At 36.2% G+C, this 22,928-nt stretch overlaps 1 protein-coding gene across 1 annotated transcript in view; it reads left to right on the top strand.

Annotated features, from left to right (window-relative positions):
- SRFBP1 (serum response factor binding protein 1) overlaps nt 1–21,058 on the top strand; it is a 67,613-nt gene extending 46,555 nt beyond the window's left edge. Inside the window, exons 4-8 of the mRNA XM_086705617.1 lie at nt 2,816–2,887; nt 13,038–13,119; nt 14,226–14,934; nt 16,627–16,655; nt 20,491–21,058. Coding sequence (XP_086561743.1) covers nt 2,816–2,887; nt 13,038–13,119; nt 14,226–14,934; nt 16,627–16,655; nt 20,491–20,675 — 1,077 coding nt within the window. The 3' untranslated portion in view covers nt 20,676–21,058. The remainder of the gene's footprint in view (nt 1–2,815; nt 2,888–13,037; nt 13,120–14,225; nt 14,935–16,626; nt 16,656–20,490) is intronic.
- Nucleotides 21,059–22,928: the final 1,870 nt, after the last annotated feature.

Genomic DNA, 22,928 nt, shown 5'->3' with positions numbered 1-22,928 from the left:
TGAGATCACGACTTGAGTTGAAGTCGGGCACTCAACCAACTGAGCCTCCCAGGTTTTGGTTTTTATTTTTGTTTTTAAGTTTATTTATTTATTTTGACAGAGAGAGAGAGCATGCAAGCAGGGAAAGCGCAAAGGGAGGGGGGAAGCAGGCACTATGCTATCAGCTCACAGCCAGCATCAGGCCCGAACTCATTGACACTGTGAGATTATGACCTGAGCTGAAATCAAGGGTTGGATGACGCTCAACCAGCTGCACCACCTAACTGCCCCAGTTGATTTTCTTCAAGATGCTTTATTGAATTTTTCTTTGAATCTGTTCTCCATCTCTGAGATGTTTTATTTTTCTTTTCTTTCATTTTATTTCCTAAACTTTATCAGCTGTTCATGTATTTCTTTGTTCTACCTGTTTCTGTTCTTAGTGTCTTAATTTCTAATTTTGCATATTTTTTGTATAAATCCAAATGCTTGTTTGAGACTCCCTAATACAGTTTGGAGGGTGTTTACAGTTTTTGTTTGTTTCATAATTTTAGGAGAGAATCTATGAAATAAAGTGTTTTTATTTACATTTTCTGTTTTCTTCTTAATTTTATATGAATTTAATTTTTTTTTGAAATCCTAGCCATCTGGATCCACCATATATCATTTTTTTTAATGAATATTGATAAGGAGGAATTAGTTTACCTGTCTTTTCTTTGGTCTACAAAGGGCCCTTAATTTCTCTCTTTCTTCCTTTACCTTCATCATTATATCTGAAAGGAGGAACAAAGCCCCTATTTATCTGATTCTGTGCCTGCTTCTTGAGGCCCCTGCCTTCAGAACCACTTGATTTCAAGTCCTCCCTTGTAGCCATTGCTGTGAATTACCAAGTCTCAGTCTTGTATCCATTTTGACTCTCTGTAGTAGTTTTTGTTTTCTAGTTCTAGTGGTGCTTTTTGTCTGTCATTCATGTATGTCCTTCACTCACGTTTTTTTCTCCCAGAGTCTTCTTAATCTTGTATTCCCTGGCTTTTTGTGTGCACAAGATTGTGATGCAGTGAGTGCTCTGTTGAATTTGGTGTTAAGTTTCTCAACTTGATGTTTTGAAGTTTCTGTTATCCTGTACCTCCTAATAATGAAGAAGGCATGGTTCTTGTAGTCCTTGTTGAATTTATTCTTTAGGAGGGAGTATGTGGATGGTTTGAGATTTAGGCAACATCATTCCCTTCTGGAAGCATTATGTTCATATTTGCAATAAAATTTAACTGATTCACTCTTTAGAATGACTTTTTCACTTACAGAGTAGAAAAAAGTACTTATAGCCAGCCAATGACAAAAGCAGGGCAAGTCTTAAGATTTGGATTTTTTTTTTTTTTTAGCTGTACTGTAAATAATTTTACTGACTTTAAACTACCTCGGGGAAGCTAATCTTTCATATTAATTCGTCAGTTCCTAAAGACGTATTATGTATACATACACACACACACACACACACACACACACACACACACTTAAAAGAGTCTTTTCTTTTTATGCTGTTTATATAGATTTTTTAAATATTTATATTAGTGTACAGTCATATTAGTGTATATACAATAAGAATGAATATTCTCAGAAACCGTGCTTTCTGATCTTTATGACATTGGATCATAATTATCAATATTTAATTTTTTTTCCATTCTCCTCTTCCCAAAAACATAGTTTTACACAGCTCTTTAATATAGAATATGTGGACATTTTTCAAGAGATACACAAGTCAGTACATACAAGGATATCATTCTGCTCCTATTTATTAAAAGATAAAAATCAGAAAATAAGTCCAATAATAAAAGTTTGGTTAAACAAATAAGGACAGTGATGTAAGAGAATGGGAAAAAAAAAAAGGATAAACATTGGCCCTGTCATTAGATGATAAAGCTAGCTCACAAAATGCTATGGTTCTATTTTTATTTAAAATATAATTTAAATCATTTTCATGTAATAGTACCTACACAATTTTTACCATATCACACACGTCTACCTCACTGTCAGTCAATGTTGTTTTAAAACCAACTAGCTCATTTTTTATTTAGCTGTCTTCTCAACAATATTATGAAAAAAAAATATGCAAATGTTCACTGTATTTTTTCCTGCACAATAGAATAACTTGATAGCTGTTAAGAGAAACTTCATTTTTGTATGGTCTAAAGTCACCCTTTGTTACTTAGTGAAATGTATATCAAACTTAAATTCTCTTAAAGAAGCATGTACAAGAGTGTGTAATAGAATTGTAACCATGTAAATAAACAGTGCTAGTAATTTTACTTATTTTTTCTCTGCTTTTCTGTTTTTCAATTTTCTAAAATAAGCTCTTTGCATAATATAAAAGTATTGTGTAGGTTAGATTTTTTTAATAATTAAAATTAAGTATTTCTCTATAAAGATTTACATTTTGATATAAAATGATATAATTGCCAATGTCCTGAAATGTCATTGAAATAAGTAATTTCTTTTAATCTTGAAATCTTAAATTAACATTTTGAATTATTTTAATCTTATTTCAGTTAAAGAGTTTTTATTATGGTAGAGATTTCTTGGCACATTGAATTTTCTGGCTTCCTTGGAATCTGAGTGTAATTATCTTAGGAGGATTAGCTCTTAAATTCCTTTTTCTGTGGTTTTTCAGAGTATGATAATTTATTACTATGATAGGAGTTATTCTCGTCTAAAAACTAAGAACTTATTTAATATCAAATTTCTTAAAAGCAAAACATGGGAAGGAATGTACCTCATAATAATTAGTAATGAATGATGCTTTAAAATTAGACTCATAACTAAAATTACTTTATTTTTTTTATAGGAATTGAAACCTGATATAGTAACTAAATCTGCTCTCGGTGATGATATCAACTTCGAAAAAATCTGCAAAAAGGTATATCTATAATTGGTTGACTTTCGTTTTCTTGTCACCCTTTTCCTTGAAAACTTACCAACCAGCCAGTTACTATTAATGTATGATGATTTTTCCCCAGTTGAGCTCCAATATTGCCACTAAAAAAATATTTTATGGTAATTTATGAATACTGCTTTGCTTGTAACATCACACCTTCAAAGTCCTTAAAGGTATGTTGAACTTAAAATGTGGCATTTATGTGAGACAACAATTAGTCTCTTATTCTTACTAATGAGTACAAAGAGTATTTTTATTTTTTTCCAAGTAATTTTTGTTACTAATTTATTTAATCAACATATTTACTGCTCTTTGAAAGATTATTTTTACCCCTGTTTTTACAAATGAGGAAACGGAAGATCAGAAAGCATGGAGTGAGCTGAGTCAAGGAGACTACTGTTACGTGGCACAGTTAGGACTCCAAACCAGTTCTGCACCATACTATTCCCCCCCCCTTTCTCTTTCCCTTCCTGTTTCCCCTTTTTCATTTCCACTCACTCTGTAGTGTCTACATATAAGAGTTCCAACCTGAAAACAGATTTTGGATTAATTGATGTTTTTGTGTTTTTCTATTTTCACTTTCATTGGCATTTGTTCTAACCCGTATTGCTTCTTGTTTCGTGCATTTGTGTTCATTTTGCTCTTTTTCTAGTTTCTTAATGTGGAAACTTCAGGCCCTGATTTTAGACCTTTCCTCTTCTGTAACAGAAGCACGTAGTGCTATAAAGTTACCTCTAAGCACTCTTTTATCTGCACCCTTAAATTTGGTATGTTGTATTCTCGTCTTCTTTGAGTTCAAAGAACTCAATTTTTCAAAGAACTTAATTTTCCTTTGAAACTTCATCTTTGACCTGTGGTTTAATTCTAAGTGTATTGTTTAGTTTCTGAGCAATTAGGGGATCTTCTAGGTATCTTTTCATTACTGTTCCCTTTATGATCCATGAGCACATTTTCTCTGATTTTTATTAGTGTTATGGTTCAGAACGTGGCTTATCTTGGTGAATATTTCCTGTGCACTTGAAAACGATATGTTTTCTCTTGGGATCAGTGTCCTAAAAATGTCAGGTAGGTCACATTAGTTGTTGGTGTTGTTCAGGTGATTTCTTTCTTTACTGATTTTCTGCCTACTTGTTTTATTGAGTACCAAGAGACACGTGTTTGGAATCTCCAACTATGAATGTCAGTTTGCCCACTGATTTCTCTACAATTGGTATGAGACATGTCAAATTTTAAAGCATTTTTTAAAAAAATGTTTATTTTGAGAGGGAGAGAGTGCACACACAGATGGGGTAGGGACAGAGAGAGAGAGACAGAGAGAGAGGGAGAGGGAATCCCGAGCAGGCTCCATGCTCAGCGCAGAGCACTACACAGGGCTTGATCCCATGACCGTGAGATCATGACCTAAGCCAAAATCAAGAGCTGGACTGAGCCACCCAGGCATCTCTGAATTTTAAAGCATTTTAAGATGGTAAGAACATAAAAGAGTTTTGTTTGTTTGAAGGGAGGGAGAGTTTGTTGTTGTCATTGTCCAACATTAACCAAAAAAAAAAAAACCACTTAAGTCTTGAATGTGGTTTTACAACAGCCTCTCTATTTTGTAGCAGCATAATTTTACAGTAATTTTTCATAGGATTTTATTCATGAAGAGAAGGAAAAAATATGATCCTATTATGGTTTTAAACTGTAGTTTGGTCTGTATCTCAGGCATAATGGTGACATACATGTTAAATAGAATAGTGGTAACTGTAAAAATATCATAGAATGTATTTTTGTTTTGAGAGTTTAAAAAAATAATCTTTTAAGATTTTACTGAAATAAATTTTTCGAACTTTCTGGATGCTAAATTTAAATTCTAGAAGTATTTCATTAATGTTTCACTTACGGTGAGACTAAAAAGCAATGTAGTATCCTAATAATAATAAGTTTCCATTTAAACTCTTAACAGTAAAACTTGGCAGTATTTGAAAATACCCACGATAAAAAAATCCAATGTTTGTATTTTTTTTTTTTTTTAAATCTTCCTAGCCTGATTGTTTTCACTTTGGAAGGTTAATATTAGTACATGTGTCATGTACATTGTTTAGGAGTGCCTGGGTGGCTCAGTAAGTTAAGCGTCTGATTTTTTATTTCTGCTAGGTCATGATCTCATGGTTTGCTGGATCAAGCCCCATATTGGGCTCTGCACTGACAGCATGGTGCCTGCTTGAGATTCTCTCTCTCTCTCTCTCTCTCTCTCTCTCCCTCTCTCTCTCTCTCTCTCTCTCCCTCTCTCTCTCTCTCTCTCTCCCTCTCTGCCTACCCCTGCTCGTGCACGTGCGCGTTTTCTCAAAAAATAAACATTTTTTTTTAAAGCACATCAGTTTTTTAGAGTATCTTCTACGTACAACCCTTTGTTCAGCTTTTCCATTGTGTGAAATGTCTTTTGTCCAAAAAATGGGGAAACAAATGTCTATGTTAGCTTATCATTGTTACTTTGTATAAGTAAAATCATTTGCATAGGACCATATTTGTAGTCGTGAGATTTTTAATAGCAGTTCAGATAAAAAGTTTAAGATCTCACTGTGAAGTGTCAAGTGAAACCTGGTTATATTTTTGCCCTGTTAGTACCTTCCTCCAAACAAAGGAAGGGAGGAAGGGAAGGTAGAGAGGAAGGGAGGAAAAATTGTTTTATTTCATCAAAGTTCTTGATGGAATCCTGCAGGGATTTAAAGCCAAGGGAGACTGCCGTGCTTAAGAAACCATTTCAGATTCCTCCCAAGCTATTTGATTTCACCTGTTCTGTTAGTATTTTATTTCATTTGTGATGTTCTTCCACTTGATTTGGTTCTTGTGTATGAAAATTTGCTAATTTTCTTTAAAATGAGGCAGATAGCAGTGTTGTGGAGGGAGGACTGATTGTTCTTCAGTGTGTCATAGAAAAGCTGCTCAGTGGAAGATAACCTCACAGAAATGAAGTCTGTTACACAGAGCTCTGCACATTTGAGGCTGTCTGATGAGCAGAGCAGAGCAAACTAATGTGTGTAATATCTTACAACTTGCACAGTTCTTCCATATACAGTCTTATCTCAGTTAATCTTGCAACAGTGATCTCATGTGGAAAGCATTCAGGTGTGTATATGTGCACACACATGGATTTGTGTGTGTGCGTGTGTGTGTAGTCGTAATAGTGAAATGCAGAAAAGGGGTGGAAAGGTTAAGTAGGCAGTTAATATGTATATGATGAAATTTTAAAGCTAGAGAGTTGAAGGATGATAATTCTGACATTTCCAGACAGCTGGTGCCAGAATTTCAGGAGCTTCTCAATTAAAAACATCTGTTGCTTGCAAAGCCATCAGCCAGGCAGTGTGGAATATAGGAAGGGAATAGGAGACACAGTATTTTCTAGAGAAATATGTCATCTTCTGGGGAGTAAAAGATAGTTATAGTAAACAACTACAGGATAAGGGGAAGCAAATTAATATCTGTTAACATCTACTAGTTGCCTGACTCATTAGATGCTTTTTATACATTAGCTTTCTCTGAGAAGATGATAATAATTCCATTTAACAAATGAGACACAGGGGCCCAGAAAGGTCAAAAATACACCTATAGTCAGTCATTAGAAGATGGCAGGTCCAAGGTCTAAACCCTGGTCCTGCCCAAAAAAACAGAAGTTTAGGGGGAAATCCTGGAATGGGTCCCCTGTCGGTCAGACTACATTTTGGAAACATGGTGTCGTAGGTTTTATACAACCTGAACAAATCTAGAAAGGTCTCCCGTTGCCTTAAGTGTGGACTCAGAGCCTTAGGTTGCCACAGTTCTTCTGAATCAGCTGAAAGGACTGGTTCATATTACCTCCCTAGATATTTTTAATAAATACAAACATTCATATATCTTTAGGTAGAACCTAGAATTGAAATTAAGTCTAATTAATGTCAGAAACATACCAGCATTCTACTTCTACCACTGCGTTAAGAGTCCCTTTGTTCTAGGCAGCATTTCACAGGAATGAACAGTGCATGTAAGAGAGCTTTTTCATTTTTAGACTTGTTTATATTCACATGTACATTCTCAAAATTCCTTTCAGAATTGAACACCAAATGCTTGTGTTCATAATAAATACCCAGATGCCAAAATAAAATTTTTCCATAAAAAGATGAGGTGTTTTCCCTTTTTTTATGTAATTTATTTGAAATGGAAGAAACTGGAGGTGTGTGAAAACCACAGTTTCCTGAGAATTTTCCATGGCAAATGTTGTGTCAGTGTTAAATAAGGAAAGCTGTGGTTCCTTCACACATCCTCTAATATTGTGAAGGCTTTTTTCACGCAGGTGTAAAATCTGTTCATAGAGAATACTTAGCATTTTAAGCTTCACAATAAATAAGTTCATTTAAATTTAAGGTATATGACTGAATTTCTTCTATAAACCACCATAACATTTTTCATCTCTCCAAGGAGGTTTATCACATTCACTTATTTTATACATTATTGTCTTAACCTTTGAAATTAGGGCAAGATTGTGAGCCTCGGAAGAGGATGTTTGTGTCCTTAATGTGTAAGTCCGTGCTTTCACATCTTGAGGCATGTTAATATAAACGTAAGTAACAGTAAATATAAAGAGGGAAAACGTAAGTGAGGCAGAAAGGTGACCAGTAACAAAATAAGGAGGGGTAAAGGATTTGAAGGGTCTCATGGCAGCTTCTGCCCTGCTTGTTCTTGTGAGCTCTTACACCTCGCCCAGTGTCCTCAGCAGAATGGAGACCTGGCGGCTTGCAGCGGAGACCCAGGGCACTGCCAGCGCCACGAATCTGCCCCCACTCAGTTCACAAGCCTCTTTGTTCATAATTATGTTTGATTCCTTTCCAGAAAGCTTCGAGGGGGCTTGGAGGGGAGTCACAGAATGAGAGAAAAGTCATCTCACATACTTTAGAAGAAAACTGATAGAGAATACTAGACTGAGTTCAGAAACTGGACTGTGAGTTTAGCTTCTTCCCAACTTGCTGGCTAATCTTGAAATCAAGTCAGGACTGTTTAGTCTAATTATTGGGTAAAATCATTGGTCTGTATTCCCTTTACCTCTTGTTAAAATTTAAATTCAAAAAATGCATTGAATGAATTCAAATTGCTGTATTAAGAATAAACTTCAAAAGAAGTTTAAAATGTTAAATTTGGCATTGTTTCCTTAGGAGAAATGAAGTTTATTTAAATGGTTGTTTTCGCTTATAAAATGTGATATTTTTAACTAAGAGTTTTTTAAAATCAAATATTTTAAGAAATACATGTGTCACATTTTTTATTGGTCTAACTGAAATCCTTAGTATTGATAAAGCATGTAAGTATGTATATGCCATTAACAGTTTTTCGGTTTGCCCTTTTTCCCAGTTAGAATTCTACTCCCCAAATCATAAGCTACTCAGATTTGCAAATTAGTAACAGACCATCAAGAACAGATCTAAATTAATTGAAAACAACTGGCCACTAAATGTAAGGAAGTTTGAAGGACTAGATGTACCTTAAGGAGTTCTGTACAATGCATTCTTTTTACAAAGATTGCTGGTCGGCAAAGGGAAGAAGCTTAAATTTCTAGGAGTTTCTGCATTCTGGCTACTGTTGATTTGCCATTAGTTTCATGGCTTTAGACAGGGCACTGACTATCTCTGGCTCTGCTTTTGTTTTGTTTTGTTTTGTTTGTGTTTGTTTGTTGTGTTTTTTCATTTCTCTAATAAACTCTTCCAGATCAAACATTCTGGTAATGCATTTTCAACCCCCTCCAAAGTCCTTTTTGTGTCAGATCTAAAAATGACGGGGCTGATCCTCTCAGTGTTCAATTTCATTTTGCCAGAAAAATGAAATGTTTTGTGCACCTTCACATACTCACCAAGATTTTCATGAAATTTCTACACTGTATTATCTCTTGATGTTTAAGTATTCTTAAATAGCTTTGACATTTTTTCAGATTTCAGTATAACAGGAGTACTTTGTTCTCTAAGATATTTGGCGGTGGTGTTAAGTAGCTGACCTTATCAAAATTGCCAATTTATAAAAATTAGAAGTAATAAGGACATGTTGAAATGTATATTTGCAGATACCATAGTGCACAAAGTAGGTTTGTCACATTAACTACAAGACAGTGTTATTGTTAAATAGATTTCCAGCTAAATGAATGAGAATTTGAGAAACTATTTCTTTTCTTTTTGCCTACAGATGCTGATATAGTAACTTTAAATATTTTGGTAATTTTTTTTTATTTTTTGTTTCTAGTTTTATTGAGATATAATTGACATGTAGCAAACATTGTGTAAGTTTAAGTTCTACAACTTGATGGTTTGATACACATATATATTGTGAAAGATCACCATAATAAGGTTAATTAATTAACACATCTGTCACCTTATATAATTAAAATTTTTTTGTGTGGTGAAAACATTTAAGATTTACTCTTTCAGAAACTTGCAAGTATATAATAGAGTATAGTTATGTATAATCACCTGGTGAGTATTAGATCTCTAGATGTTATTCATCTTTTTACTGGAGGTTTGTACCCTTTGACTGAAGTCTCCCCCTCCACCACTTTTCCTGCACCACTAACACCAGTCTCTGGCAACCAACAATCTGGTCTTGTCTCTGTGAGTTTGGGTATTTTTAAATTCCAAGTCCAGTATTTGTCTTTCTCTGTCTGATTTATTTCACTCATTGTAATGCCTACCAGGTTCATCCACATTGTTGCAAATGGAAGAACTTTCTTCTTTCTCATGGCTAAATAATATTCCGTTGTGTATATATATGTGTATATATATATGTGTATACTTACATATATATGTATATAGACACCACATTTTCTTTATTCACTCCATTTATCAGTGGACTCCTGGTTGTTCCCATGTCTTGTCTATCATGAATAATACTTCAGTGAACACAGCATCTCTCTGAGATAACTGAACTTCATTTGCTTCTATTTTTAATTTGTTTAGGAGCCTCCTGTGTTTTCCCTAGTGTCTGTACTAGTTTCATTCTCACCAGCAGTGTGCCAGGGTTCCCTTTTCTCTTCATGCTCACCAACACTTGTTAGCTCTTGTTTTTTTTTGATACTAGCCATTCTGACAGGTATGAGATGATCTCTCATCAGGGTTTTGGGTGATTTGCATTTCCCCAGAGATTAGTAATGTTGAGCTTCCTCTCATGTACCTGTTGGCCATTTCTTACTTGGAAAAGTATCTGTTCAAGTCCTCTGCCCATGTTTTAATCAGATTTTATTTTTATTTGTTTTATTTATTTGCTGTTGAGTTGTATAAGTTCCTTCCATATTTTGGATTTTAGCTCCTCATCTGAGATATGGTTTGCAAATATTTTCTCCCATTCTGTAGATTGCCTTTCCACTTGGTTGACTGTTTCTTATGTTTCGCAGCAAGTTTGTAGTTTGATCTTACCCCACTAGTTTATTTTTGCTTTTGGTGCTTGTGCCGTTGGTATCACATCCAAAAAAAAGTTATTGCCACAACCACTGTCATGGAATTTTTTTCCCTACGTGTTCTTCTAGGAGTTTTACCGTTTCACTTCTCACATTTCAGTCTTCTTAGTCCAGTTTAAGTTAATTTTTGTGAGTGGTAAGATATGGGTCTCGTTTCATTCTTTGGCATATGAATATCCAGTTTTTCTAATACCATTTATTTAAAAGACTGTCTTTTCTCCTGTCATGTATTCTTGACTCCCTCATCAAAAAGCTGTTTACTGTACATGCAAATGTTTATTTCTGGGTTCTCCTTTCTATTCCATTAGTCTATGGGGTCTGTTTTTATTTTAATACCATACTATTTTATTACTAAAAGTTGGTACTATAGTCTGAGATTAGGAAGCATAATGCCTCCAGCTTTGTTCTTCTATCTCAAGATTGCTCTGGCTATTCAGAGTCTTTTGTGGTTTCATACAAATTGTAGGATTTTTTTTTTATTTCCATGAAAAATGCCATTGGCATTTTTATAGGGATTGCATTGAATTTATAGGTAGTTTTGGAACTGTGGATATTTTAACAATACTAATTTTTCCAATCTATAATTACAGATACCTTTACAATTATTTGCAACCTCTTTGATTTGTTATTAAAGTCTTATCGAGTTTTAAGTGTAAAGATCTTTCACTTCCTTTGTTGTATTTATTCCTAAGTATTTTATCATTTTTTATGATACTGTAAATAGGATTGTTTTCTTTATTTTCCTTTTAGCTATTTCATAGAAATGCAACTGATTCTTGTACATTGCCTGGATAAGTCCTTCAAACACGGTAGACTTCAAACTGCCATCATCTTGCACTTACTAATGTACTCATAAGTTTGTATTACTAAGGGAAAAAAAGCTTTATATTGGTCCATTAACAATGAAGAGTAAATTTAAAATAAAGACATTTAAGACTGACAACTCTACGTGACACACTAGTGAAATGTATTCACTTGTTTTATGAGATGTTTATCGAATCCAGCCTGTTACCAGTTACCAATCCAAGCACTATGTCTGTAGCAATGAGGAAAACAAAGCCCCTGCCTCACAGATAGGAAAATACCTGCACTGACATGCGGTGCTAAGTGATGTGAAGTAAATAAAGAATTATGGCAAGTGTTGTGTTAGTTCAGATAACATTTGAGCAGATACATGAATAATAGGAGATGATCAGCCATGTATATACTTGGGAGTATACCATTCCAGGTAGAGAAGAGCATATATTGGAATAGCCTAAGCATCAGAAGGCAGTAAAGCTTGAAGAAGAAGAGATAAGGACATACCATGATCTGGTTACCTTTTAAAAACTCCCTGTGATGCTATATGGAAAATCAGGTGTAGGGGAGCAGGTGACCAGGTTTGAGGATATTTCGTTGGTGCTGCAGGTGAGAGGTGTTGGTGAATTGGTCAAAAGTCTTAACAGCAGAAGTGGTGAGAAATGACTGGCCCTGAATCTATTTTGCATTTGGAACTATAAGATTTGCTAAAGGAATAATTGTGAGCTCTGAAGGAAGGAGAAATGTGATAGGAGAATTCTTAAAGTTTTAGTTCTGAACAACCAGCAAAATTGAAATTACATATAATAAGATAGGAAAGACTGAAGAAGTAGGTTTGGGAAGGATATCAAAGAATTCTCTTTTAATATGTCAAGCAGGAGGTTCATACAGGAGCCTCAATCTCAAGTTAGAGTAGCAGTTAGAAATTTGGAAGTTGTCAGCCTACAGATGATTTTCAAAGAAATTATCCCAAATCATTGGTTTTTCTAAATTCATAAATATATTAACTATTATATATAATCAGCTTCCATTCAGGCATCATCAAGTTTATGAAGTGTTGGCTATCAGCCAAGCACTGGTAGAACATTCTGAGAGTACAGTAGAGATATTGAGACATTCAAAATACAGATATTTAACATCAGATAATTTCTATATCTCTGTTAACTGGAATTTCAAACAGTACAATATTTTGAATCACCCAGCTTAGTACTAATATGTTATTTGGTTCTTTCATATTTATTTAGTCTATTTTTAACTAGATTTTTTAAGCTCTTTGAAAGCAGGGGCTTACCCCCCACTCCCCCTCCCCATCACACAGGATGCCTACCACAGTTCTGGAGATATACTAAGACCACAAAGAATATTTGTTAATGGATGACATAATTTTTTTAAGTTTATTTGTTTTGAGAAAGAGAGTATGAGTGGAGGAGGGGCAGAGAGAGAGAGAATCCCAAACAGGCTCTGCACTGGCAACACAGAGCCTAACCCTGGGCTCGATCTCACAGACCATGAGATCATGACCTGAGCCAAAAGCAAGAGTCTGCTGCTTAACCAGCTGAGCCACCGAGGTGTTCCTGATTAGATGATTTAATTGTTCAGGGCAGTATTATTTTTGTCACCATGAGCTTTATTTTTTCTTCATCATGGATTATACAAGTGATTTATCTAATGAGAATACTGACAAATTCCTGTTACCTAGCTCTTCGTTTTAAAAAAATTACGATACTTTTGGGATGAGCACTGGGTGATGTATGGAAACCAATTTGACAATAAATTTCATATATTGAAAAAATAAAAAAATAAAAAAATTACGATAGATTTTCTTTTACTCACTTCTTAATAGTACTATCTGGCTTTTATTCCCATGTTTATTATTTCAATTTGCAGCCTGATTCTACTGCAACTGAAAGAGCAATTGCTAGGCTAGCAGTGCATCCTCTTCTGAAGAAAAAAATAGATGTGCTAAAAGGTATGAATTAAATGACTTTTAAGCCATGTACCTAAATGCACTTGGGTATATGATTCTGAATAAATGGCTATTGATTTATTTATTCTATGTTTTTTTTTTTTTCATTTTGAGGACCTTTTATAAATATCTCCTTCAAATATTTTTAAATGTGGTAAGGTGCCTGATATGGAAGTTATCTGATGTCTAATGAAAAATTAAATCTGTATTTTTTCCTAAATTCTAATATATAAATATGTATGTATTTATATATATAACATATATTCATGGTAAATTTTAATACAACTGGTTTGCTAAATATTAATGTAATTATTAATATTACTTTTGATGTGGCCACGTACTCACATAATTTTCATTATTATAAAATGCGTTGAAAGAATTAAATGTTGTCACATACTCACATAATTTTCATTATTATAAAATGCGTTGAAAGAATTAAATGTTGTCACAGATTAGAAGATATTTATTTTTATGTCTGAAAGCACGATTTATAATGTGCCACAACCATATCAACACAATTTTGCTAAAGAAATTGAAGTGGCCATTTTATTTTTCTTATTTGTATTCACTGAAGTTTCCACTGTTTTTCATAATTCCAAGGCCTGAAAGGATGGTTAATTTTAGAGTTTTAAATTGAATACCTCTGAGCATTTCTCAGTTTGGTTTTTAAAGTCACTAGAGGGGCGCCTGGGTGGCGCAGTCGGTTAAGCGTCCGACTTCAGCCAGGTCACGATCTCGCAGTCCGTGAGTTCGAGCCCCACGTCGGGCTCTGGGCTGATGGCTCAGAGCCTGGAGCCTGTTTCCGATTCTGTGTCTCCCTCTCTCTCTGCCCCTCCCCCGTTCATGCTCTGTCTCTCTCTGTCCCCAAAAAAATAAATAAACTTTAAAAAAAATTAAAAAAAAAAATAATAAAAAAAATAAAATAAAGTCACTAGAGTTCTTCTGTGGGTTCAGATCTATCATATATATTTGCATATATATATTTGCATATATAATTGCAGTTGTCCTCTTAAGTATATCCAAATAGTTGAAGAAATACTGTACTGAAACAGTTATGTTTTATTATCTGTTTTAATGCTGAAGCAAGTCATGTGCTATTTCTTTTGCAGCTGCTGTCAAAGCTTTTAAAGATGCAAGACAAAATGTTGTTGAAATTAACTCATCAAAGAATGCTTCAGTAGAAAATCATTCCAAGGACACTTTGTGTTCAAATGATGATGCCAGTAAGTTACAGCATGAAGGAACTATTGTCAGTGAGCAAAAAGAGAAAGAAGCCAAAATATCGGCAAAGAAACCAAGAAATTCAAAAGAAAAAATAACCAAGATGGAACATGGACCCAATGCTGTAGACATTCCAGATTCTCCATCAAAGCCTTCTGAAAGGGATTCTGTAGTTCCATCTGAACCGCGGAAGACACCTGCTGACCCAAAAATGAAAACAATAAGTAAAACTAAAAAAAGTAAAGGGTCCAATAGCTCCCTTGGTGATAACAGTGATGGAGAAGAATTACAGGAAGAAGAAAAGGAGTATTTTGATGATAGCACAGAAGAAAGGTTTTACAAACAGTCTTCAATGTCTGAGGATAGTGACAGTGGTGATGACTTCTTCATTGGGAAAGTCAGACGGACACGAAAGAAAGAAAGTAGTTGCCATTCTTCAGTTAAGGAACAAAACCCCCCCAAAAAAGTGTTACCTGAAGAAGATCTACTTGAAACCCATCAGAATATAAGAAAAGACAAAAACCCGTCAAGTACAGAATCAAGGAAGTTTGAGTCAGTGTTTTTCCATTCTTTATCTGGATCTAAAATCTCCAGAAGGTAAGAGTATTTTTTCTATCCTAAAATAATTATTAGTTCTTAATTTTTTTAAAGATAAGAAATATCTGCACATCCTAACTACGACAGAATCTCTCCCATACATACATGTAATTTATACAACACATCCTTTGTTTAGACTTGGCCCTTTTGAATGTTATATTCGGATCATATTTACAAATACACATATGGGAGGGTGCCTGGGTGACTCAGTTGGCTGAGCATCTGACTCAATTTCAACTCAGGTCATGATCTCACGCATGGTTCTGGGTTCAAGCCCCACATTGGGCTCTGTGCTGACTGTTGGAGCCTGCTTGAGATTCTCTGTCTCTTTGCCTCTCTCTGCCCTGCTTTGTCCTCTCTCTCTCAAAATAAATAAATAAGCTTTAAAAGAAAGGGGACATCTTAAAATAAAAATTGTTTAAAATACCTAAATGGCAGTGCCACATTTATCCTGTAGCCAGGTAATTTGTCCAGCTAATTTAAGTTTATCCCTTAGATGACCAAAGTCTTCAAACTTTGAATTTGCTTTTGATGAAAACCTTTTGAAAATATCTCACATATCTTACTCTTTAAATAGAACTTTCTGAAAAGAACAGTGGGCTTTGGGGCGCCTGGGTGGCTCAGTCAGTTAAGCATCCGACTTCAGCTCAGGTCATGATCTCACAGTTTGTGGGTCGAGCCCCGTGTCAGGCTCTGGGCTGACAGCTCAGAGCCTGGAGGCTGTTTCCAATTCTGTGTCTCCCTCTCTCTCTGCCCCTCCCCTGTTCACGCTCTGTCTCTGTCTCAAAAATAAATAAACATTAAAAAAAAAAATTAAAAAAAAAGAACAGAGGGCTATGTTTTTGACAACCCAGAGCCATCATTTTAAACATCAGTCCTTTTCTTATGAAATGCTTGCTCTCACTGAGCTTCTCCGGACTCCTGTGTATTTGGTAATGTTGCTGCCTCTGTCCCTGCTATTCACCACCAGTTTCCACAGCTCTCCTGTGATAAGTCAGTAAGTTTAATTTCATTTGTAATTCTAATCTGGTAGGAGATAGCTTCACATGGTTACATTATTTCTTCAGTAACAGCTATTTTCTTCAGAAAATTGTTTTTGTAAAGTCAGGGATAATTTTTAATAGAACAGAAACTTGTGATGTTAACATTTTCCAGGGAAGTAAGTGTAGAAAGACACACAACCATATTTGGAACCTTAAAATTAATTAAAATCGTTTTTATGTGTCCCAAACCTGCCTCACAAGGCTCCATTTCTTTTCTCACTTGAGAATAACATACCGTTATCCCTTCCATCTCTCACAAAATGTAAATCTTAATTTTTGTTACATGTGACTCTTTCCTGCTTTATGAAGACTTTAGAAATTTTTTGTCTGGATGGTCTTCAAGAGTGGAGACAATAGATTAACCAAGATAGGATATTTTATGACCAGAAGTCCCTGTAAGGAAGTGGGGTGAGAAGGAAATTCACACGTTTCTGTTGTAATATTGGTTGTAAATACTGATTGTAAAATCAAACTTTGATACAGCTAAAACTTGGGGGGGGGGCGGTTATCATTTTTTTAACGATTGTTGGGGGGATGAGGGAGTGCGATAGTCCTTTGAGTTTTATCCCTAGTTTATTTTATTTTATCTTTGTAAAGTTATTTATCTTTTTAAAGTCCTAATGGTCTTTTCTTCTTTTGGAAATTACAGAGAACAGCCTCCAAAAAGCAAAACCCCAGGTATGTATTACTGGCTTCCTGCCCTTTCTATATAGTTAACTGATGCTTTTCCAGAATGGAAGGATAAAAACTCCGGGTTGCTTAATAGTCTGAATGAATTATGTACCCACAGAAAGGGGAACAGAACATTTTCTAATTATCAGTGTGATTTTTAAATTGTAATTGGTTTTTTTGTTGTTGTTGTTATTACCTATCTGTGCCAGGAGGAAAGGTGTAAATAAAACTTACCAGGACATATTGGCTCTATTTGATTTCTCTTGAACTGAGTTATCACATACGTTATGTCTTAGCACCATACTATTAAATATTCAGTAACAAGTATGTTACTTTCTGGGTTAAGAGTAAAAGTATTTTCACATTAATTCATAACAAGTCAAATTAAATATATTTGGGTAGTCTCACTTCTATACATAATCCCTGACTCTCACTGGCTTAAAATAATGAAAATCTGTTTTTCACTCACATCACAGTCCACTGTGAATTGACAGTTTCATAGAGTAATTCAAGGATCAGGCTCCTTTCATCTTGTGGCTCCTTTCTCCTGCAGTTTCCGTTTGGCCAGCAGAAGGGAAGAAGTACATGGAGAATTGTGCAGGAGGTTTTCATGGGCCAGGCCAGAAAGTGGCAGGAATCAGTTACACTCATAATTCATTAGCCAGAATTCAATTATATGGTGCCATTTAGCCACAGGGGAGCTAAGAAACGTTGTCTAATTGTGTGGTTAGGAGGAAAAAAGAAAGTGGAATTTCTTAAACACGTAACTGTCTGCCACTGACCATCCTTCCATCACCAGATGTGAGAGATTCCATTTCACTGCCCCTCCCCCAAACAGAGCACACTTCTCTCCTTCCCAGGGAATCCACCTCAGAGTCCCAGCCCAGCATCATCCATCCCCTGGATGAGGCGGTACTTTCCATCTGGTTTCCTGGATGGGACTGCCCCAAGTTTGGTGGCCTGGCCACTTAAACACAGACTGCCCGTCCCCAGCTCATAACCAAATATTTAGTGGCAGATCAGGGACAAGGTAACCACAATATAAACTTCCAGTCAGTTAAGAGAGAATTGGGAGGCACATAACATGTCTACCACTACTGAGCAAAAATTGTAAAGGAGCTGGAGGAACTTCCTTGTCCATTGTTCTTCCTGGCTTCTGACTGTCTTCTTGGGAGGTTTTTGTTCTATGACCACACCTGAAGCAGACATTTGGTATAATTTCCCTGGGGGCTGCACCAAGTGACTGGTAAAAACATATGGTCCTGGAGACCGTTCAGAGTCTTTCACAGTCAAGAGAGTTTTTTCAGCCCAGACTTAGGGTTTCTGTCACAACACAGGTCCCTCCAAAACTTAGTGGATTTCTGACTTCTTCATTTCCCGTTAGTCCATCCATGAGCTAGTCACCACACCACCAATTTTTTCCTAGAGCAAGTTGTCAAACTTGCTTTCTTTATGTTTGAGGGTATTTTTTTCCCCACCCCAAGCATCATTCCATGTGTCTGCTGTGTTGAGACTCTCAGGTTTGGTTGAGAAGGCCATACTCTACTCTTAACTTTGCTCTGGGGCTGAATCTCCAGAGGCCTTTACTGCTTAAAATCTTAGTCTCCCGTCTTACTTTCAAAGTCCAAAGGCTTTTCTTAACCTTAAGTTAGTTCCCAGATATCTGGATTCTCTGTTGCTTTCAGTTTCTGTCTGTGAGCTGGCCAGTTCTTTCCTGGACGCTGCTCTTTTTTGTAGTCTGTTGCCAAAGAGCCATCAGTACACTAATTCTTTTATTCTTTCCCACCACCTACCCTGGTGTTGGGAACTCCATAGGCATACAGGCTGCCTCCCAGGTTCTCACTTGGCAACAGTGAGAATGGCCACAGTTCTACCCATTCCATTGGCATGGGAGATATGCCCACTTTTCAGCCTCGGGTATCCATTTCCTTACCACCTACCACTGAACGGCCGAGCCACTGCCAACTGTACATGTTGTTGTGATGGCTGCATCCTCCTTCCGAGTGGCACTTTGCTCTTATTCGTAGTAGACTGCCTGCTGTAGCAAGCAGCCACCAAATCGTGGTGATTGAATTCTCATTCGTCACAGCCTATGTGCTCTTTGCAGCCTCCTTCCATCTCGTGCCTCTGGGATTTCTCTGTGCTCTCTGGGAGCAGAGAGAGAGATTAAAGGATCGAATGTGAGGTTTTTCTGATCAGACCTTTTGTTCACATGTCTTTGGCTATAACTCAGCTTCATGGCCTCATCTAGCTGTGGTCAGGATGGGGAATGTATCCTGGCTGTGCACCCAGGAGGAAAAGAAAAGTAGGTCTGGCAGACACTTGGCATCTGCCTCATTCACCTTATATTCAGACACAGAGTAACTGTAAACTGCAGGCACCCCCCACATTTTCCCAGTGAGGAGACCCAAGTGGAAGGGCTTTTGTTTTTTCGCTTAGCTTATATATTTATAGAATTTAATTTATAATGTGTTTACACCTACAAATATACTTTACCTAATTATCTAAATATATATATTAGTTTAGAAGCCTGCCTTATTTAAATCTCATTTTTTATGAAGCAGTTTCTTTTAACATTTAAACTCTTTGTTCTTCATCACTAGAGCCACTCTGAGTATTATATCAGATTTCTAGACCACATGTGATTTGTGTAGCATGCAGGACGTTTTGAATTCTGTGTACAATAAATGTTTTGGAAATGTTGTCCCAAACTGTGTGCGTTTGTTTGTGTAATGTTACGACATTTACTTTTTAAGGAGATCTTGAGAACGCTTTTGACAGTGAATGATGTCTAAGTTGCAGTGGAGAAATTACACTTCCCACGTACTACTTAAAATCTCTGTTACATTTTTGTCTCCCTTTCCCCCACCCTCATTCTATAAACATGCATTAATTCATGTCTTTTCTGGCTGATGTGTTTCTCACAAACGCTACTTTCTTGTTCAAAATAATGTAGTTTTGGGGCGCCTGGGTGGCTCAGTCGGTTAAGCAGCCGACTTCGGCTCAGGTCACGATCTCGCGGTCCGTGAGTTCGAGCCCCGCGTCGGGCTCTGGGCTGATGGCTCAGAGCCTGGAGCCTGCTTCCGATTCTGTGTCTCCCTCTCTATCTGCCCCTCCCCCGTTCATGCTCTGTCTCTCTCTGTCTCAAAAATAAATAAAACGTTAAAAAAAAAATAACGTAGTTTTAAGTATCTTATAATTTAAGAGGATGTAAGGACTAGAAGCAACTTGCCACCCTTGTATCTGGTGGATAATTTTATGATTGAAAAAGAGCTTTGTCTTAAATTGGAGTGAATTTAGTAATTTATCTCATAATAATTTTATGTTCAATAACAAGGCAGTGGAATCAGTCAGTAGCCCTTTAAAAATTCATCTCTCCTCCCATCACCATGGTCAAATCGAGTATTTTAGTAAATATATGTGAATTTTCTGGCTACATCATACACAGATATCCTAAACTAATGATGTTCCTTTGAAAATATAAGATGCTCTTTTCTTTTTCTTCTTTTTCTTTTTTTTTTTCTTGGCCTTCCATGTTGTCTGCATTGTTTTCTTTCTTAAACTGTTTCCTCAATGCAAATAAGACAGCACAACATACATGAGGAGATACACAATAAACATCTGTTTAAAATATTAGAAGGCATGTGTCCCGAAATTGCCTATTCATATGTATATTACAATTTCAAACTATTCCTGTTAGACTTAGATTTTAAATTGTGATATATACCATTGAAGTAAAATTAAATTCCTTCTTTAAACGCTGATGTGAGAAAATGAAATGTCTTTCTCTTGTATGGTCTTTAGGCATTTAGTTTTCACTATTTTTGCTTTCTCCTCCCAGGTTTTCGGCAAAATGAACTTCAGCTCAAGAATCCGTTTAATAGGAGTGCACAGAGAGGACTTGAAAATACAAAACAGCAGTCACAGCTGCCTCTTCATCCTTCATGGGAAGCAAGCAGGAGGCGGAAAGAACAGCAGTCTAAAATTGCTGTGTTTCAGGGGAAAAAAATTACATTTGATGATTGATTAGGACTTCTTTCTGTGAACCAGCCTGTTATTAAAGTTATGTTTACATAAGCCGTGCACAAATCAAGTACATACTTAAATTGTTTCTTAATAATATACCCGCACTCTTCCCTCTGTGCAAGAATTCTGAGATCACAACTCTCTCGGTCTTGGTCATGTGCACTTATCATGAAGTGAATATGACAAGTGTAGCTCTTGTTTCTTGCCTTGAAAATGAATGTTTAGGAGATATATTTTACAGTGGAAAATATGAGGAAATTATAGTTATTTAAAATAGATCATCTTTCCTAAGAGTTATTCTTAGCAAAACTAAGTTAACTTTTATTATGGGTATGAAGACAATAAATTATAAAAATAAATGTTAATTTTTATTATACTTTTAATGATTTGTGATCTCTTTGACTTTTAAAATAAGCTCCCAGTTTTTGATTTCTGAATTTTATCTCTAGTTTTTAGGAAACATACGTGTTTAAGTGTAGCAACACGACCAAAAAATTGGTTATATATGTCACTGCATAGAAATACTTGTTTATATCAAGAATGTATAACATGTAGTTACTTTAATGTGCTTTTATAGAAACATTTTTTTTTGTGGAATCATGGATGGGAATTTATTTATAAGGACAAATCCTGAAGGAGGTATGATTGAAGGAGCATTTCCAGAGAACTGAATGAGGTTATGAGATGCCTCACAGGGGAAGGGCCTATTCTCGCTATACAGTACTGTTATTTCAAAGAAAGACAGGATTTTGAAACTCCTTTCAAATGTTTCACTTTGGCTTCTCTGGAAGAAATTAAAGGTTCTTGGTTAACTAACTAAAGATAAGGAAATTCCATGTTGCTGTTAATGGCAGGAAAAGGCCTCTGGTTAGCAGAAATTCATAAGCTCTGGAGAGTCATTTCTGTCATTTTCAAGAGCTTAAGAATTTAGATAACTAAAGCAATGGAATTCAAGAGAGTATACAGAAAGAAAATTGTTTTTTGCTGTTGAATGCAAAATTTACTTTCCCTGCTTTAAAAATTTTATTTTGAGGGGCGCCTGGGTGGCGCAGTCGGTTAAGCGTCCGACTTCAGCCGGGTCACGATCTCGCGGTCCGTGGGTTCGAGCCCCGCGTCAGGCTCTGGGCTGATGGCTCAGAGCCTGGAGCCTGTTTCCGATTCTGTGTCTCCCTCTCTCTCTGCCCCTCCCCCGCTCATGCTCTGTCTCTCTCTGTCCCAAAAATAAAATAAAAGTTGAAAAAAAAATTAAAAAAAAAAAATTTTATTTTGACATGTCAATTATATAAAATTAAAATTAATTTCCATTGAAATTTTAATTATGAAAAATTATTACAGGAAAGGTGAAAGAAAAATGTGTCCATGCCTACCCAGGTTTAGCCAAATTGTGACTTGGAGAGTACTGTCCTCCAGACCACCAAGTCTGTCCTAGACTTCTTATCCTACTGCAAGGAATCAGGGCCCAGCTACAGGGTTAGAGGGAAGAGCCCACACAAGACACGAGACCACTGTCACTTCTCATACTTCTGACACCTCTGCAGGTTTGGAGGTGGGGGTTGTGGGTGAAGGGTTCCCCAAACACCCTTAGGTTCAAAAATTTGCTACAAAACTCCCAGAACTAACTGAAACCTACACACACACACACACACACACACACACTGAAACCTATTCAGAGTTACTGTTTATTACAGGGAAAGGGTACAAATTAGAACCTCTCAAAGGAAGAGATGCATAGGACCATGTCTGTGAGGGTTCTAACTAACACAAAGCTTCTGTTGTCCTCAGGACACTTTACCATCCTGGCATCAGTGTGCTTAGAGTTTGGCCAGTGTTAGAAGCTCACTCAAGTTTTGGTGTCCAGAATTTTTGTGGTGGCTGCAATATGTAAGCATGATCAGTTGATTGCCCAAATGATTGTAGCTAGCTGCTGCCCTAAACAAAGAGACTTCTATCAGGTATTCCTCAGATTACCTCCAAGAAGCCAGTGGCAAAGGCAATTCTCTCTTTGGGCAAAGCCAAATTCTTTACTGCACAATATTCTTCACCCAGGTTCTCCAAACAGTAACATTAACACATTTGCTTTATCCGTGGCTCTCCTCCTCCTCCTCCTCCTCCTCCTCCTCTTCCTCCTCTTCTCTCCCCCTCTCTTTGCCATTGTTTTTGTTATAATATTTCATTTGTCTTCTTATCGTGTTCAGGTTTTTCTCTACTTCCTTGAACACATGGGACGTTAATAGCTGTTTTAATGATCTTGTC

Source organism: Puma concolor, chromosome A1, assembly GCF_028749965.1.
Source record: "Puma concolor isolate L17-30 chromosome A1, mPumCon1.1.hap2, whole genome shotgun sequence".
NCBI classification, from domain to species: Eukaryota; Metazoa; Chordata; class Mammalia; order Carnivora; family Felidae; genus Puma; species Puma concolor.
This window is presented reverse-complemented; position numbering and strand designations above follow the sequence as displayed.